General features: G+C 43.2%; 1 protein-coding gene across 1 annotated transcript in view; it reads right to left on the bottom strand.

The window, feature by feature from the left end:
* Positions 1-18,363, bottom strand: part of LOC149440306 (uncharacterized) — a 142,565-nt gene extending 124,202 nt beyond the window's left edge. Inside the window, exons 1-4 of the mRNA XM_089658798.1 lie at positions 18,289-18,363; positions 16,822-16,983; positions 7,982-8,081; positions 6,549-6,599 (exon numbers count right to left, since the gene is read on the bottom strand). Of these exons, the coding sequence (XP_089514924.1) occupies positions 6,549-6,599; positions 7,982-8,081; positions 16,822-16,983; positions 18,289-18,346 (371 nt within the window). The 5' untranslated portion in view covers positions 18,347-18,363. The remainder of the gene's footprint in view (positions 1-6,548; positions 6,600-7,981; positions 8,082-16,821; positions 16,984-18,288) is intronic.
* Positions 18,364-18,476: the final 113 nt, after the last annotated feature.

Raw genomic sequence — 18,476 nt, 5'->3', positions numbered from 1 at the left:
TATGGCCAGTCTATGAACTTATCTATGACGTCTCTGTTCCTGAATATTTAATGGAAGGAAAGATCCATGGAACCTGGTGGAAGGTAGGTGTAGCTGATCCTGATTGCAGTGAAGATTCAAAGAACTGGCAGAGGGTAGAGGTCATTGTTCCTGAATATTAGATAGTAGGTAAGATCCACAGAGCCTGCCACAGGGCAAGTGTTGCTGTTCCTGGGTTCTACGACTGCAGATATTTCACATTAACCTGTACACACTTTTCTCTCTGGTATGTAAAGATTACAGTAGCAGTAACACAGACACTATAGATTTAGAGCATAATGCATCAGACTTGGTGTATTGTACACGGCAAGACTTTCCATAAATCTTGAGATCATTGGTTCAGATTACTGTCTAGCTACATGAGAGAAAAGTAACAGGTTCACTTTCATGCTGTCTTCTCCAGCTCACTTTTCCTTTTTCACCCCACTGCTGGGATCATAGTAAGGAGGCCCTGTGTTTTCCATGTGGGAACTGTAGAAACAAGGCCATGCTGTGTCTCTGTGATCACACCACAACTAAATAGAGACCCCTGTAAACTAGTAAACCTAATGACCAGCATCAAGCAAAATCTGAATCTCTCAAGGAGAGCACAAAATGAACATAAGAATATATACTGTAAATCTTCTGTCAACAAGAAGGGAAAAGCCCTTCAACAACATCCACACCACCATGAACAGGTGACAGCTCTCAGAGATCTTAAAGGATCCCCCAGATGTGGGATTATGGTCCCTTGCCCTGATCTATTCTAGTCAGATTGGGAAATGCTAATAATTTGTATGGCCTCCAGCAAATGTTTGCAGGTACAGGGTGTTGGTTGGTCTTCTGGGGAGATATGCACACTCTGCAGAGGATGATGTCAGAAGATTTATGCAATCATCTGTTTTAAAAAGTAATTCTATTGTGCTTACGTGTCTGACATAAAGCAGAACTTCAGCTACATATGTAAAGACCACAATTTCATTCAGTTATGTACTAAAGATAATTAAAGCAGTATAAAACCCAAAAACAAAATGTTAGATTGATTTTACAACAAACTCTTAAAGAGGTAGTAAACTGTGACCTTTAACTAGTTGCCGACCGCAGATAGCCGAATGACGGATACACTGCGGCCGGCCAGTTCTGAGTGGACGTCATATGACGTCCTCCCAGAACGCGCTCTCCTGCGCGCCCCAGGGGGCGCGCACCCGGCGATCTCCGTGATCGCTGTGTCCTACGGATCACAATCACAGCGGCCTTTTACCACGTGATCAGCGGTGTCCAATGACACGCTGATCAGAGGGAAATGCAAGTGCCGGTTCTCGGCTGCACTTTCCTCACGCTGTCAGATCGTGAGGAAAGTACTGCCGAGAACCGGCAGTTGTCACAGCGGGGATCGGCACCGATCATCAGGACACTGATGATCAGTGCCCTGATGATCGGTGCCCAGCAGTGCCACCCGCAAGTTCCGCCCACCTGTGCCCAGCAGTGCGCCCACTAGCTCCGCCCACCTGTGCCCAGCAGATCACCCACCTGTGCCCAGCAGTGCACCCACCTGTGCCACTCTGCAGTGTCACACACCTGTGCCCAGAAGTGCCACCTACCTTTGCCCAGCAGTGCCACCCACCTGTGCCCACCCACCTGTGCCCACCAGTGCCACCCACCTGTGCCCACCCACCAGTGCCGCCCACCAGTGCCACCCACCAGTGCAGCCCAGCAGTGCTGCCAGTCAGTGCCCAGGGGTTGTGCCAGTCAGTGCCACCAGTCAGTGCCGTCTATCAGTACCCATCATCAGTGTCACCTATCAGTGCCGCCTATCAGTGCTGCATATTAGTGCCGCCTATCCGTGCCACCTCATTAGTACTGCCTATCAGTGCCCTTTAGTGCTGCCTATCAGTGCCCATCAGTGCCGCCTATCAGTGCCCATCAGTGCTGCCTCATCAACGCACATCAGTAAAGGATAAAAAATACCTGTTTGAAAAATTTTATAATAGAAACAAAGAAACTTTTTTTTTTCAAATTTTTTGCACTTTTTTTATTTATAGCGCAAAAAGTAAAGCGCCCAGTGGCGATTAAATACCACCAAAAGAAAGCTCTATTTGTGAGAAAAAAATGATCAACAATTCATATGGGTACAATGTTGCATGACCGCGCAATTGTCAATCAAAGTGCGGCAGCGCTGAAAGCTGAAAATTGGCCTGGTAAATAAGGGGGTATAAGTGCCTGGTAGGCAAGTGGTTAAAAAAAAACAAACAAACAACTGCAAGACAATGTCATAACGTGCAAATATGCATTGCATACTAGCACATTGTAACGGAACCGGAACCCAGACCGCACTGAGTTTTTCCGTTATAGCACAACTTCCCCTGTCCGAACACCATCCACGGACCACGCCCTTGAAATCCCTCAGGAAAAAGACAGCACCCAGCTCTGCTTAATACAGGAAGCCAACCCTTTATTTTAACACAAAACACAGAATATATACAGAGGGCGGGGAAACACAACAAGGAACAGGAAATACATCATCAGCCCGCCCTATCAGTGGGAAGGGCTACAGGGAACCACCCCAACCAACCCAAGACACAGAACAATGGGATGCAGCAATGCGGCAAAGGACATTGACCAACCCCCACACCAATACACAAACAGTACATCCAATAATAGTTTGCTGGACAGGAAGGCACAGCACCATGGGGGGGAGCACATGGCAAACAAACAATGGACAGCCATGTGGCCTAGACAAAGGACAACACACAAATGGACAATACTGGGACATTCACATACACACCCTGTACCCTTAAACAGGCACAGGGTGGGATAAACATAATGATTTGGGGAGATGACACAGGGGTCCCCCCACCCCCAAAAGTCGCTCCCGTCACACACATCATGTGAAAAACGTACCTTAAAATGAAGACCTCCGTGGCACGTTGTCACCACTGACAGAGCTTTCATCTTCACTGGATTCCAGTGGCTTATATGGCCAAGCCGCGATGATGTCACCCCCACACATGCGCGGGAGTCACCCAGCTCTGAAGAAACGGCACGGGCATGCCATTCCTTCAGAGTGCATGCACCGGTGTCTTTTACACATAAATATCTCCTAAACTGTGAAAGTTTAGGAGATATTTACAGTACCTACAGGTAAGCCTTATTATAGGCTTAACTGTAGGTACAAGTGAAAAAAAAGACTTTACTACCACTTTAAATGTGGTGGCTTCTTTTTCTTAGGCTTCTCTTCCTTTATTTTCACCTGGTGTTTAGGCCAGTAACACACGTCTCAGGGTGTCTCCACTCTGGATGGAGAAGTAACGGAGATGCCCTTGTACATTGTTAATCTAGAGAGAGGACTAGCTGATGTAAATGGACTTGCAGCTGGAACCAGCCAACTTTTGTTCCATGTGTACTTTTCTCTGTTCAAAAGAAGCCTGTCTAATGGCCAGCTTCTGGTGAATGGTCACATTAGAAAACCAGCATTCAATCAGTGATTCTAGCCAATAGCTGCAGTGTTGATCTGTGTATTCTGAGAAGGGGGAGCCCCTGTTGTCAGAATACATTTTTTCTTTTAGGATACGGGCAGGCTCACATCATATGCAGTCCAGTTTTTCTGCATCAAAAACCGCATGGACAATAGGTTATATGGGTTCCAATGGCATTGTTCACAACAGTGCAGTCAGTGCATTCCAGTGCAGAAAGAAAATAGAACATGCAGCACGTCCCTATGTAACATGAAGATAAAGGATGGGGAATGCATCAAAAACGCGTTGCAGAAATGCATCTGGATGGATCTGTTTCTGTGTTGTGAAATGGCTCTATAAATTTTACATATGAGTAAAAGTTGACTCCTGTAAGCACCTCTGTCAGTGACTTTGTCCAAATCCTCTTACAGTTTGCTGTGTTGAAAATTAACGACTCACTGGAAAAATCAACAGGTGAAAATAAAGGAAAAAGCCTGAAAAAGGGAAAATGAATACAGACACTTAAGAAATGGTAAGCTGCAATATATTATTTTTTGTTCTTGGGTTTAATACAGCTTTAAATGTATTTTTAATGCTACTAGTACAAGTTCCTGAATATGTTCAACTATCAGGCTGGTGGTCAAGCTTTACTGCTTAAAGTGAAGCTAAAGTCTGGTTTAAAAGAAAAACAATCCATTCAAATATATATTCTTACTTCAAATAGTGCATTCTATTGCTCTCAACCTGCCCCAAATTTCTTTTTCATGCTGTGTTCTGGATTCTTGTTTGATGGTGGCTAATTTTAGGGCCCATTCACACTAGGAAATGCATTGGAATCACACAGGAACATTGTACCACACTAAAAACATGCATTACTTTTTGAAATGCACTGCATTTACAACCTGTTTGAGGTTTCGTTAACTTTGTACTGATTCTCGCTGTAGATCGCGCAGGAACGCAGGTTTCCCGCACTCCATTCTAGTGTCATTGGGCCTTTATATGGTCTCACTGTATGTATGACCATAGCCACCCTCTCATGCTCGCTCCCAAGATGGACCACAGATTATGTACTATGGAATGTGTAGCGTGCATAGAATAGTGCACTTCACTGCTCATTCCAAACAAACAAAAGTGAGCAGGAAAAGGGGAGGTTTGGGAGCTCACAGAGGACATTACAATGTGTTAGAAAACACTGCAAGAAACAAATTTAATAAAAAACAGATTACAGGGCCATTAAGTGGATGTGTATGGATTATTTTTGGAGAATAAAGATATCCTTTAAAGTGTTACTAAACCCCGGACCCTGCATTCACTCTATCTGATCTCCCACAGTACACACAACATGGAAATGCAATTATTTTAGTAAATATAAACTGTTAAATATTTTTTCTCATCAGCAGTTAGAGAAGTCTTGTGACTTCTATCAGTGTTCAGCAGAGCATCGGTTAAAGTTTGTAGGAAGAGTTTTCATTCTCCCGATTGTTCTATGAGGCTGTAGGACCCCTGACTCTGTCTGTACAGTGCTGATTGACCCTGTGTGAATCACATGCACTCTCCCAAGTAAAAAAAAACTCTCTAGCAATACACGCCAAACTGAACATGTGCTGCTTGCCCCCAAGGCTTTGTTCTATCAGCAGATGGATTGGAGACAGTAGAATGGGAGGATCAGAGAAGGCAGGATCAAACATCCTTTTTACACACTGCAGAGGATTAACCCCTTAGGTTCCACAGTGAGTATAACAAGTATTTTTTACTGCATATACAGACTGATTTTACTGTTGTGGGTTTAGTAACACTTTAAGTGCAGTAGTAAAAAGCCAGGTGACTGGCCACGCTCTGTTGTCTAGCAATGGTGCCTGCTTCACAAGACAAACACAAGCTTAAAGTATGGGCAGGTAGAGCCACTTACATATACTTTGATAAACTGAGTGTTTCAAATGTCTGTGTGGCTGGAGGAGTTCAGCTTTAAGATTCTTGACATGTCTGACTGCAGACCGCTCCCGGTATGTAAACGATCTCAGCCCAGTACTCTCCAACACCAGATTCAACTCACAAGTATATTAAAGGGAAAATCTGTGTTCAAAGCTCATATAAAGTCAGAAACTTCCTGCAACTAAACGGATATTGTTCTGGACGGCAAATTTATAGGACTGGCAGGAAATATTAGAAGAAAAATATGTCACAAAGATCGATGAAACTTTGCTGTATGCAACCCAGACAATCTGCTAGGCAAATGCATAATGAGTTCTAATATTTGTACAGGATTAAAGCAAAACCTTCCTAGGATCAGAGGAGGAGAGAGGGAGAAGAGTCGGTGACTGGACAGAAACCAACAGATGGGGATAACAAAAAGTGTTCAGAATAGGTGAAGGACAGCAGTGTTGGACCTGGCTCTTCCAGATGACTTTTTTTTTTACTTTTTGCACTGTGTATCATAAACAAATTTCATTTTGTAAATAAAATCCTTGCTTTCACCTTTCTTTAATTCTTTTTATCTGAATACTTCTGATCTTATGCAGCCTCTTTGTACATAATTCCTGTCTGAATGAACTTCAAAGACGCCTGCATAGTAATGTTTAGGGGGGGGGGGGGGTCCTGATTGTGACACCAATGGACCATAGCTGTGTAATGTGTGTAGTCCCCATTGGAAGCCTGTTCACAGCATGACAACACAGGAGAAAAATTGTAAGGCAACGACAATGTGTTGTCTCCCTAAAACAAGAAATTCTGAAGGAATCTCTTGTTTGTTTGTCTCCATAAAACAGGAACCGCTTGAACAAGGACCTTTATGGCTGTCCTACTGCACTGTGATCACAGGAGGTTGGCCAACTAGCACGGCTGCCATTCAGAGAATTCTTTGCATTCTGTGAACGAAAGCAAGCCATTCAATGATTGGATAAGGCGGAGAGTGTGATGCCACAGTCAGCAAATAATCTGAAATAAAGACTTTCTGTGCTTCTGAATAGTGTTTGAGGATTAAAGGGACAATCTCACAGAAAATCAGGTAGGGCCTTTCAGGAAACAAGGAACCTCATGCAGTTTTGCTTGATATCATAAATGAATAAAGTTACTCACATGGTGTTTTTCCACTGGATCTCAGACTGGAGTCTGTCCACTTCCTCATTTCTGGAAATAGAAAGAAAAAAAGTGACAGACAGTCTTCACATGGACCACTTGGAGTTTGAATCAAGCATATCAGTGAATTCTTTTCCCCACGCACACCCTTACTGTCATTCATGTGTAACTCCTCTTTCTACTTAGGCTATGTTTCCATTGATTCTTTTGAAACCATGACCAAAGTACATCTGACTCGATTACACCAACTTACCGGCCTAAACTGTATTAAACCTTTTCAGGATATGCAAGAGAAATTCAGTCTCCCAGGACTACAAATCTTTAGATACTCACAAACATTTTTAAACTTGCATTCTTTAAACTCAAACTTTCGTGAACCATTTCTCCTATTTTGAATACCAATGCTCCAAAGACCCCGACACTACAGGCCTAATCTCAATGCTCTACTCTGCAATGACTTCCAAACTTTCCTCACCCTCCTCCTTATACTAATAAATGGGCTGATGACCTTGGTATCACCCTTAAACCTGATGGGTAGGACCAAATCTGGTCTACCAGAAAGCCCTATACTCAGAATCTGACTCCCACAGAAACAAACTACAAAGTATTATCCTAATGGTATTTAGTCTCGAACAGGATTGCCAAATTTGCCCCTAACTAAACAACCACAGACTTCAGGGATCTACCTACACATATGGTAGATATGCCTGGCTGTTTGTGCATTTTGGGCCAATATTTGTGGAATAATTTTAAACCTCCATGGTTCCATCTTTCCAGACCCAATCATAGCAAGTAAATGACCAACTGATATTACTAACTCGGAATTCAAGCTCTGATTACAAATCTCCACTGCAAACAAATATTATAGCCAAGGCCTAAAAGAGTCCTAGACTTTGCCTTACCGAAACCAAAAACAGGGTTGCTCAAGCTATGATAAACTAAAAATAATTACTCCACACTACAAAATAGGATACCTAAGTACACTAAAATATGGCAGCCCTGGATAAGCCATCTTGCTTTAGACTCTTCTCTTCTGAAATCCTTTCACATTCACCTTTACGAACACTTACCATTACCACAGAACCCCATGGTCTTCCATTCACCACTCTAAAACCTGGGATTCTCTCTATCCATCCACCCCTACCCACATCATGCCCGTGCCTTGTCTCCATTCTTCCCCGGTTAATTCGGTAATTTTTTTCACAAGTACAAACACGTGTCATTTTACTATACTTTTCAGAAACGCTGTGTGTAATAGAAAATATACTGTGGACCATATGCAAAATGTATTATTATTTTTCTGTACCTTCAATACCTCATAAGACAAACTGTAGCCTGCCTACAATTCTAGATAAAAGAAAAATGATTGAACAAGAAAATCTCCACATAATACAAAGTGTAAATATGACAGCAAGAGTGGTTGAAGGACATACCGCTCATCCTGCATCTGTCGCACCAGGTTGAAGTATGGGACTGCATGAGTCCCCTGCCAGCCCTTCCAAAGCCGACTGCCTGGGTGTATGTATACAGCATCTGTAATATACCATTATATGCTGTGAGTACATTATATTATTATACAGGATTTATATAGCGCCAACAGTTTGCTCAGCGCTTTACAATATAACGGGAGACAATACAGTAACAATACAGTTCAATATAAGAGTGATTTAATGGCCCTGCTCCTTATATAGTATGAAACGTGTCTGTAATATACAGGTGAAACTCGAAAAATTAGAATATCGTGCACTTGAACTTGACTGGTCTGCACAAAGTCCTGACCTCAACCCCATAGAACACCTTTGGGATGAATTAGAGCGGAGACTGTGAGCCAGGCCTTCTCGTCCGACATCAGTGCCTGACCTCACGAATGCCCTTCTGGAAGAATGGTCAAACATTCCCATAGACACCCTCCTAAACCTTGTGGACAGCCTTCCCAGAACAGTTTAAGCTGTTACAGCTGCAAAGGGTGGGCCAATTCAGAATATCATGCAAAAGTTCATTTATTTCAGTAATGAAACTTAAAAGGTAAAACTAATATATGAGATAGACTCATTACATGCAAAGCAAGATAGTTCAGAATAGTTGTCATAATTGTGAGGATTATGGCTTACAGCTCATGAAGACCCTAAATCCACAATCTCAGAAAATTAGAATATTACATGCAATCAATAAAACAAGGATTGTACATAGAACAATATCGGACCTCTGAAAAGTATAAGCATGCATATGTACGGCAATTGAACCAGGTTTTGGTGCTTTTGCCAGTGTGGGCAGGTGCCAAGTCCTGCTGGAAAATAAAGTCAGCATCCCCATAAAGCTTGTCTGCGGAAGGAAGCATGAAGTGCTCCAAAATCTTCTGGTAGACGGCTGCGTTGACCCTGGACTTAATGAAGCACAGTGGACCAACACTAGCAGATGACATGGCTCCCCAAATCAACACAGACTGGAAACTTCACACTGGACTTCAAGCATGCTGTAGTGTGTGCCTCTCCATTCTTCCTCCATACTCTGGGTCCTTGGTTTCCAAATGAGATGCAAAAGTTGCTCTCATCAGAAAAGAGGACTTTGGACCACTGAGAAACAGGCCAGGTCTGTTTTTCTTCAGCCCAGGTAAGACGCTTCTGACGTTGTTTGTTGTTCAGGAGCAGCTTGACAAGAGTAATACGACATTTGAAGTCCATGTCCAGGATCCATCTGTGTGGGGTGGCTCTTGATGCACTGACTCCAGCCTCAGTCCACTCCTTGTGAAAGTCCCCAACACTTTTGAATGGCCTTTTCCTGACAATCCTCTCCAGGCTGCGGTCATCCCTGCTGCTTGTGCAACTTTTTCTTCCACACTTTTCCCTTCCACATAACTTTCTATTAATGTGCTTTGATACAGCACTTTGGGAACATCCAACTTCTTTTGCAATTACCTTTTGAGGCTTTCCCTCCTTATGGTGGGTGTCAATGATGGTTTTCTGCACAACTGTCAGGTCAGCAGTCTTTCCCATGATTGTGATTCCTACTGAACCAGACTGAGAGACCATTTAAAGGCTCAGGAACCCTTTGCAGGTGTTATGGCTTAACTAGCTGATTAGAGTGGGACACTTTGAGCCTAGAATATTGCACCTTTTCACAATATTCTAATTTTCTGAGATTCTGGATTTGGGGTTTTCATGAGCTGTAAGCCATAATCATCATAATTATGACAAATCACGGCTTGAACTATCTTTCTTTGCATGTAATGAGTCTTATATATTAGTTTCACCTTTTAAGTTGCATTACTGAAATAAATGAACTTTTGCAAGATATTCAAATTTTTCGAGTTTCAGCTGTACAATATATAGTGACAGTATGTAATATAGTATGAATACACACATACCTCGAAAACACACTGTATTGCCAAAAGTATTGGGACGCCTGCCTTTACATACACATGAACTTTAATGGCATCCGAGTCTTAGTCCATAGGGTTCAATACTAAATTGGCCCACCTTTTGCAGCTATAACAGCTTAAACTCTTCTGGGAAGGCTGTCCACAAGGTTTAGGAGGGTGTTTATGGGAATGTTTGAACATTCTTCCAGAAGGGCATTCGTGAGGTCAGGCACTGATGTCGGATGAGAAGGCCTGGCTCACAGTCTCCACTCTAATTCATCCCAAAGGTTTTCTATGGGGTTGAGGTCAGGACTTTGTGCAGGCCAGTCAAGTTCCTCCACCCCAAACTTGCTCATCACTCGCTCATCCATGTCTTTATGGACCTTACTTTGTACACTGGTGCGCAGTCATGTTGGAACAGGAAGGGGCCATCCCCAAACTGTTCCCACAAAGTTGGGAGCCTGAAATTGTCCAAATTGTCTTGGTAAGTATCGCTCTCCTGGCAACCGTCAAACCCAGACACGTCCATCGGATTGCCAGACAGAGAAGCGTGATTCGTCACTCCATAGAACACATCTCCACTGCTCTAGAGTCCAGTGGCAGAGTACTTTATACCACTGCATCCAATGCACTTTTTGATGTAAGGCTTGGATGCAGCTGCTTGGCCATGAAAACCCATTCCATGAAGCTCTATACGCACTGTTGTTGTGCTAATCTGAAGGCCACATGAAGTTTGGAGGTCTTTAGCTATTGACTCTGCAGACAGTTGGCGACTTCTGCACACTGTGCGCTTCGTCATGCGCTGACCCCGCTCTGTCATTTTACGTGGACTACCACTGCATGGCTGAGTTGCTGTTGTTCCCAGTTGCTTCCACTTTGTTATAACACCACTAACAGTTGACTGTGGAATATTTAGTAGCAACAAAATTTCATGGATGGACCTATTGCACAGGTGGCAACCTATCACGCTACCACGCTTGAATTCACTGAGCTCCTGAGAGCGGCCTATTCTTTCACAAATGTTTGTAGAAGCAGTCTGAATGCCTAGGTGCTTGCTTTTATATGCCTGGAGGTGATTGGAACACCTGAATCCAATGATTTGGAGGGGTGTCCCAATACTTTTGGCAATATAGTGTATGTATATACCATAAATACATTTTAAATATTATCAGTAGGTTATATAAAATAAAACATGCACATGCCTGTAATATATACTCTGAGTACTGTACACCATATAGCATGAAACATACACACATCTTTTTTTTTAATAGTATGAACATACACACATCTTTAGTATATATTATATACTGTCAGTGGGTCATATAGTATTAAACATACAAACATCTGCAATAATCGACTTGGTACTTACTGCAAAATTCATTTCTTGGAGTCCACACAGGAATTCAGATACAGTTGGGTTATACTGACACCGGCAGAAAACAGTATGCCAGCCCAAGTAAAACCCCTTCTGTTTACTGTATGACCCCGTGTCTTTAATTAAACTAGAAATAAAGAAAATGATTTTATGGTAAGTACAAATTGACCATTTTCTTCTTCATTTATTAAGGGACAGAGGAATTCAGATACAGTTGTCCAAGACAACAACTGCTAACAAACCCCACAAAGAAGACTGGGGACTACCTGCAAGACCAACACCCGAATCTAAAACCGGATGAGTTGAAGCCCTCTACCAGATATAGAACCCTGCAAAAATGACCAAAGGAGGGGACAGGGAATCAATCTGAGGATCCAAAACAGGACAGAGGACACCTCCAGGCCAAAGTAGAGTAGGACACAGCTGGAGGTAAACGCCTCCAGAAGGGATCACCGACCCTGAATCAGCAAAAAAAAAAAAAAAAGATCAATCAGAACCACCAAAACAGGTGGAAAAAAAAACAAATTCCCATGTAGGAAAAAAACTAACAACCTGATATATTAATCAGAAAGCACTAGGGACAACCCTCAGAAGGAACAAGTCCCAAGAGGAAACCTAGGACAAAAAACAGGTCAAGTGAGAAAGAACCCTCTGGATGGGAAGGCAAGTATGGAGATTAGACCTCGGCCCCATACTGGAGAGATATGATCCACCAAAAGAACCGAGAATGAAACTAAAACATCTTTTCTCAATAACTCTGCATAGCCTGCCTAACCGTGACCACAAGCCATGGGTCTAGGAAGCTCCTGATTCCCCCATTGCAAATGAAGCATCAACAGCCATGGAGCAAGAATCTTGGCATAATCGCTAAAAGCATTCGACTGATTAAGGGCAGAAAAAGGAAAGGCATCTAGAGGACCTTTCCCAGGTCCCTGTGGATCAGCCAAAGAAGGAGTACCTATTCCATGTGAACAGATCCCACAAAACCATCTGAACAGGAGAGGGATCCTACAGTGGACAGGTAGGGTGTTTTGCATGCTGACAATCCAGGAGGCACAGGTCTCTGGAAAAGAATGGGTGAACACCTTGTTTCATGACAAGGGATCTAAGTGCACACAAGGTGTGGACCATTTTAGTGAGTGATTAAGCTGAAGAGCTTCATTCACCAGTGGCAGCTAGCTGCCAGTGATGGAACTTGGCAAAGCCTGATCTGGTGGTATCTTGTAGATGTTATTCTCTGTGATAAGGTATTGACTACAAGCATACATAAAGCTGACTCTCTTCAAAGGAGATTGTCTGAGCTCCACTCAGAATGCCATTGATTTCCAGGATGTACAGTCAGCCCCCCCTTGCAGAAGTGGGGGTGCACCTTTAAAGAGAAGACTTCTCTGATGGGTTAGGTGACCTGAAGCCTGTGCTCACCTACTGCAGAATTATTTGCAGAAGGGTAGGATTACTACAACCTACATTAAGGCAAGACTACTCTCTGGCCCCCATGGCATCCCTAATCACGGTATTAGGTATTAGGCTGAAGAGATTACATTCCTCCAAGACCAAGCAAATCAAATAGTCTTTGGATATGACATCAGTACCTTCTCGTAACGCAGGTACAGCAGTTCAATGGTGGCTTCTCTACTCTGAATGGCAGGAAAGAAAGTGCTGAGTGTTTGTGCACAACACCATTCAGCAAAGCTGAGCTGCAGTGCTCAGTTCATCAGAGTTTACCCGGAAAATGCCACATTGTAAAGTTCAGTATCTTAAGGCCACATTCCAGGCTAGCCCTGAACGGGATTACCACAGGCAGTGGTTTAGAGAGCTATCTTGAATTTTCAATAAAGTTGATGAAAGAGAAATCCAAAAACAGACTAGCAAAATGTGACTAGATTTTTCTCAGCAGAGTTGAAAGCATACTTGACGGAAGGGGGGGGGGGGTTATAATGGTAACTGGCTTACAATTTTTCTGTTTGCCAGTATCCAGTCATACTGTAGATGGCAGTGTAACCAGACTGTATCAGAATTCCTGTGTCCCTTAATGGACAAGAAAGAAATACCATTATACTGTAGATTGTCAATTCAATATAAAGTATAAAACATACAAACATCTATAATAAAAATTACAGATTGTCAGTATTTTACACAATATGGGATTAAGGGCTACCCTCTGAGTACATATAGTCCTTCATAGATTCTAGTACAGAGCTCACCTCATACCAGTAGGAAGGGCTCCCCGTGAGAACTCTTAGAAGGATATCCACTATGAACTCTATTACAGAGCTGACCTCAACCTGGAGGGAAAGGCTTCCTAGTGTGTATCTCGTAGGAGGATATGGATATCCACCATGGATTCTAGTACAGAGTAGACCTTGGCCTAAAAGGAAAGAAGTCCTTGGTAGGTACCCATAGGAGGATAAGGATATCTACCTTATACTATAGGAAAGGGCAGACCACAGCCTGGGGGGGAACTGTTCCCCAGTGAGTACTCGGAGGATAAGGACAATCACCATGGACTCTAGCATATAGCATAGAGCAGATCTTGGCCTAGGGAAAAGGGCTCCCCAGTGGGTTCTTGTAGGAAAATAGGAATAGTACAGAGAAGACCTCTGCCCAGAGTGGAAGGGCTCCCCAGTGGTTATCCATAGGAGGATAAGGATATCCACCATAGACTATAGGGAACAAGCTCACCAGTAAGTACTCAAGCGAGGATAAGGATATCCACCATGTACTCTAGTACTGGGCAGACCACAGCCTGAGATGGAAGGGCTCCCCAGTGGATACTCATAGGTGAATAAGGATATATACCAGTGACTACAGTACAGAGCAGGCTCCGGTCTGGGGGAAAGGGCTCCTCAATGGTTACTCATGGCATGAGGACATCCACCATAGTTTCAAGTACAAGACCTCACTCTAACGGGGAAAGACTCCCCACTGAGTACCTGAAGGAGGATAAGGATATCTACAGTTGTGCTCAAAAGTTTAAATACCCTGGCAGAAATTGTGAAATGTTGGCATTAGTATTGAAAATATGACTGATCATGCCAAAAAAACTGTCTTTTATTTAAGGATAGTGATCATAAGAAACCATTTATTATCACATAGTTGTTTGGCTCCTTTTTAAATCATAATAACAGAAATAACCCAAACTAATAGCTTTGTTCAAAAGTTTACATACCCTAGAATGTTTGGCCTTGGTACAGACACACAAGGTGACAAACAAAGGTTAAAAAGGCAATTAAAGGTTAATTTCCCACATCTGTGGCTTTTTAAATTGTGTCAGTGTATAAGTAGTCAAATAGTTTGTTAGCACTCACATGGATGCACTGAGCAGACTAGATACTGAACTATAGGGAGCAGAAAAGAATTGGCAAAAGATCTTCGTAACAAGGTAATGGAACTATATAAAAATGGAAAAGGATATGAAAAGATATCCAAAACCTTGAATATGTCAGTTAGTATTGTTCCACCACTTATTAAGGAGTGGCAAGATCAATGATCTCTTGATACCAAGCCAAGGTCCGATACACCAGGAAAGATTGCAGCCATAACTGCCAAAAGACTTGTTTGGGATACTAAGAAAAACACACAGGTAATCACAGGAGAAATACAGGCTGCTCTGGAAAAAGATGGTGTGGCTGTTTTGAAGGAGAGCAATGCGACTATACTTGAACAAAAATGAGCTGCAAAGTCGAATGGCAAGGAAGAAGCCTTTACTGCGCCAATGCCACATAAAAGCACAGTTACAATATGCCCGACAATGCCTTTAAACACCTCACCAGTCTTCTTTGTGGCATTGGCACATGGATGGCTGCAGTAACAGGTACACTGATAAGCTGCACTGATGGCTGCTGTGACAGGTACACTGATGGCTGCGGTGACATGTACACTGATAGACTGCACTGATTGACTGCGGTGACAGGTACACTGATAGACTGCACTGATGGACTGCTGTGACAGGTAAACTGACAGGCTGCACTGATGGCTGCGGTGATAGGTACACTGATAGGCTGCACTGATGGCTGAGGTGACAGTGACACTGATAGGCTGCATTAACAGGTACACTGATGCTGGTAGGTTATATGGATCCTGTCTAAATTGTCCCTAGTATGTGTATGTATGAATGTGAGTTAGGGACCTTAGATTGTACGCCCCTTGAGGGTTAGGGACTGATGTGAATGTACAATATATACTGTAAGTACATGGATAGGCTGCACTGATGGCTGCTGTGACAGGTACATGGATAGGCTGCACTGATGGCTGTGGTGAGAGGTACACTGATTAGGGTTGCACTGATGAACTAAGGTGAAAGGTACACTGCTTAGGGCTGCACTGATGGGCTGCTATAACAGGTACAAGTACACTGGCAGGCTGCACTGATGGATGTTTTGTGACAGGTACACTGACAGGCTGCACTGATGGTTGCTGCTATGATGGGTACGCTTTTATTACAGGGCTGATTATTATTATACAGGATTTATACAGCGCAAACAGTTTGCTCAGCGCTTTACAATATAACAGGAGACAATACATCAACAATACAGTTCAATACAAGAGGGATAGGAGGGCCCTGCTCCTTGGAGCTTACAATCTAATGCCTAATCAGGATTGATTAGGCAATCAGGGCACAGTATTAAAGGGGTTAAAGTGGTAACCCACTGTTCCAGTGTTCTCCTCCTCAAACAGGTATGTGTGTGAGGACGAGAAGCCAGTAACAGCAAGCTACCACTGTTTGTTGACATCATGTGATTGGACACAGGGACACACCTCACTACTGATCACCACTCTGCGTACTGAGACACGGAGCACGTCGAATGACGTCCACCTGAAGGGACGAGAGGCCCGCCCAGCCGTCATTCTACTACAGGATGGAAGGGAAGGGGTTAAGTAAAAGACAGTTTTTTGGCATGATCATTCATATTTTGAATATTAATGCCAGCATTTCATGATTGCTGCCAAGATATGCAAACTTTTGAACACAACTGTACCTTAGATTAAAGTGCAGGGCACCCTCAGTCCAGGGGGAAGGGCTCCCTAGTGAGCACTCTTAATAGGATAAGAAAAACCACCATGGACCCTAACACAGAACAGACCACATTCAGGAGTAGGGGCTCCCCAACGGGTACTTGTAGGAGGACAAGGATATACTCCACTGACAAAAGTTCAGGACAGACCTCAGTGAATACCTTTGAAGGATAAGGATAACCACTATGAACTGTAGTGCAGATCAGAGCGGACCTCAATCTAGAGGAAGGGCTCCCCATGGGACACTCCTAGTAGGAAATGGATAGACCATAGACTTGTACAGAGCAGACCTTAGGCCTGTGGGGAAGAGATCTCAGCGGGCACTGAGAGGAGGAAAAGGTTATCCACCATATGCTCACAGAGTACAGAGTAGACCATGGTCAGAGGAAGGGCTTCACAGTAGGTACTCGTAGGAGGATAAGGATAACCACCATGCACATTAATACAGAGCACAGCCACAATTACATCTCTAATACAGGAAGCCCAGTGTCAGCAATGTACACAGAACAAGTTGTCATTCTTACCATGCAACTCTGCTCCAAGGAGCCCCATCAGGCGAGAGAAGGTGCCCAGCTGTGGGCTCACCTTGTCCAAAACCTGGAAGACCAGCCGGATCCTCTCTTCTGTCATTGGTTGGAAACTCACCGCCCCTTTGTCTTCCAGTAGCTGAACCAGGTACTGATTGGCTGAAAAGTCAGAAAACACCCAAGTGAGACTAGCAAATATATTGCAAAGTGAACAGTGTGCAGTAACCTATAGCAACCAATCACAAGGCAGACCTCTGTTGAGTGAGTTTTAAAAGCCGTCAGGCACATATTAAAGGCATTGCATCAAAATGTCCAAATATTTTCTATCGCCTCCCCTCCAAAATACTCACTTAATCCAGTGCTGTACCTCTCTGTAGAGGCACTCTCCTTTCTCTCCCTGCATTCACAGGACAGAGGCAGCAGCCGGGGACATTGGTTGCTGCTGCTGTTGATCAAATACTGTGAGAAGGGAGAGGGGGGTGGGGTCGAGCTGTATATGTCAATAGATGCACACAGCCTGGATTGGAAGCGAGCCCACAGGTGCACCCCCATAGGAAGCAGCTTCCCATGGTGGCACACAGAGTAGAGGATGCAGTGGTGGAGGAACCCAGAAGAGGAGATTTGAGGCTGTTCTGTGCAATAGAGCACAGAGCAGGTAAGTATACCATGGTTACTAATTTATTTTTTTATCCAGCAACAAAACTTTATTGAAGAAGAGAACCATTACATTGCTGATAAGCTATGTTTATTATTAAAAAAATATATATCCTTTCCAACTGCTTTAACGGATAAAGGATCAGTTTACCTTTGGGAACATGTTACCTGTGATTATTTTATTTATTTTTAGACATGTAAACTTATCCTTTAAGCTGGCCATACACTGTAATTTTAAGTTCATCCAGCAGTCCAGATTCCTCCATTCACACAAATGAGTTGAATAGAGGAATCCCTCCTGTCAGGACTACTGGTTTAGCAGGGACTGGAAAAATTTCGATCAGTAAACGGCCAGCTTAAAAATACATAGTACATGTATACACACTGTGACCAGCAATACACACAAAAACACCTCTGACCTACCCAATCGTATAGCAGTGAATATGGTCAGCCTGATAAAAATGATCTGATCAGTAAGTATAAGATTGTATATGTACAAGGCGGTGGAAAGTGTTCTCATTACATATAATGCTGCGCAGAGACTGTGCTTTACTGTTATTTCATCTTAGTAGAAGTCCACCTATCTCCTCAGATTCTATGTGGCTTATACTTTATCTCAGCAGGGATGATGACTGCACTGCCTATTTCTTGGAGACACACTAAAGGCAGAAAAAAACAAATCTATATATGTAAAACAAATATGGAACAGCAATCATGAAAAAATGTTAAAGTTTTGTTACAAAACTTCAGGATAATGTTACAATGATAAACACTGAAATCAGAATAGAGAGCCCATACTTCAGCTCCTACCTGGTGATTTTGCATCGATGATATCCAGCGGGATGGCTGAGCTTCCATTGGCTGACATGCTGATAATGAGACACAAGACATCTGTAGATGAGATGGAGACATGAGGATTATCACCAGCACTACATCATGCAGTTAACATTGTGTGCCAGTCTCCATCCTGACCACGCAAGATTGGGACTCGTCTATCA

The sequence above is a fragment of the Staurois parvus genome, unplaced genomic scaffold, assembly GCF_062004578.1.
Source record: "Staurois parvus isolate SC_StPar_1 unplaced genomic scaffold, SC_StPar_1.0 ptg001095l, whole genome shotgun sequence".
Taxonomy (NCBI): domain Eukaryota; kingdom Metazoa; phylum Chordata; class Amphibia; order Anura; family Ranidae; genus Staurois; species Staurois parvus.
The sequence above is the reverse complement of the archived record's forward strand: the minus strand, read 5'-3'. Positions and strand labels throughout refer to the sequence as shown.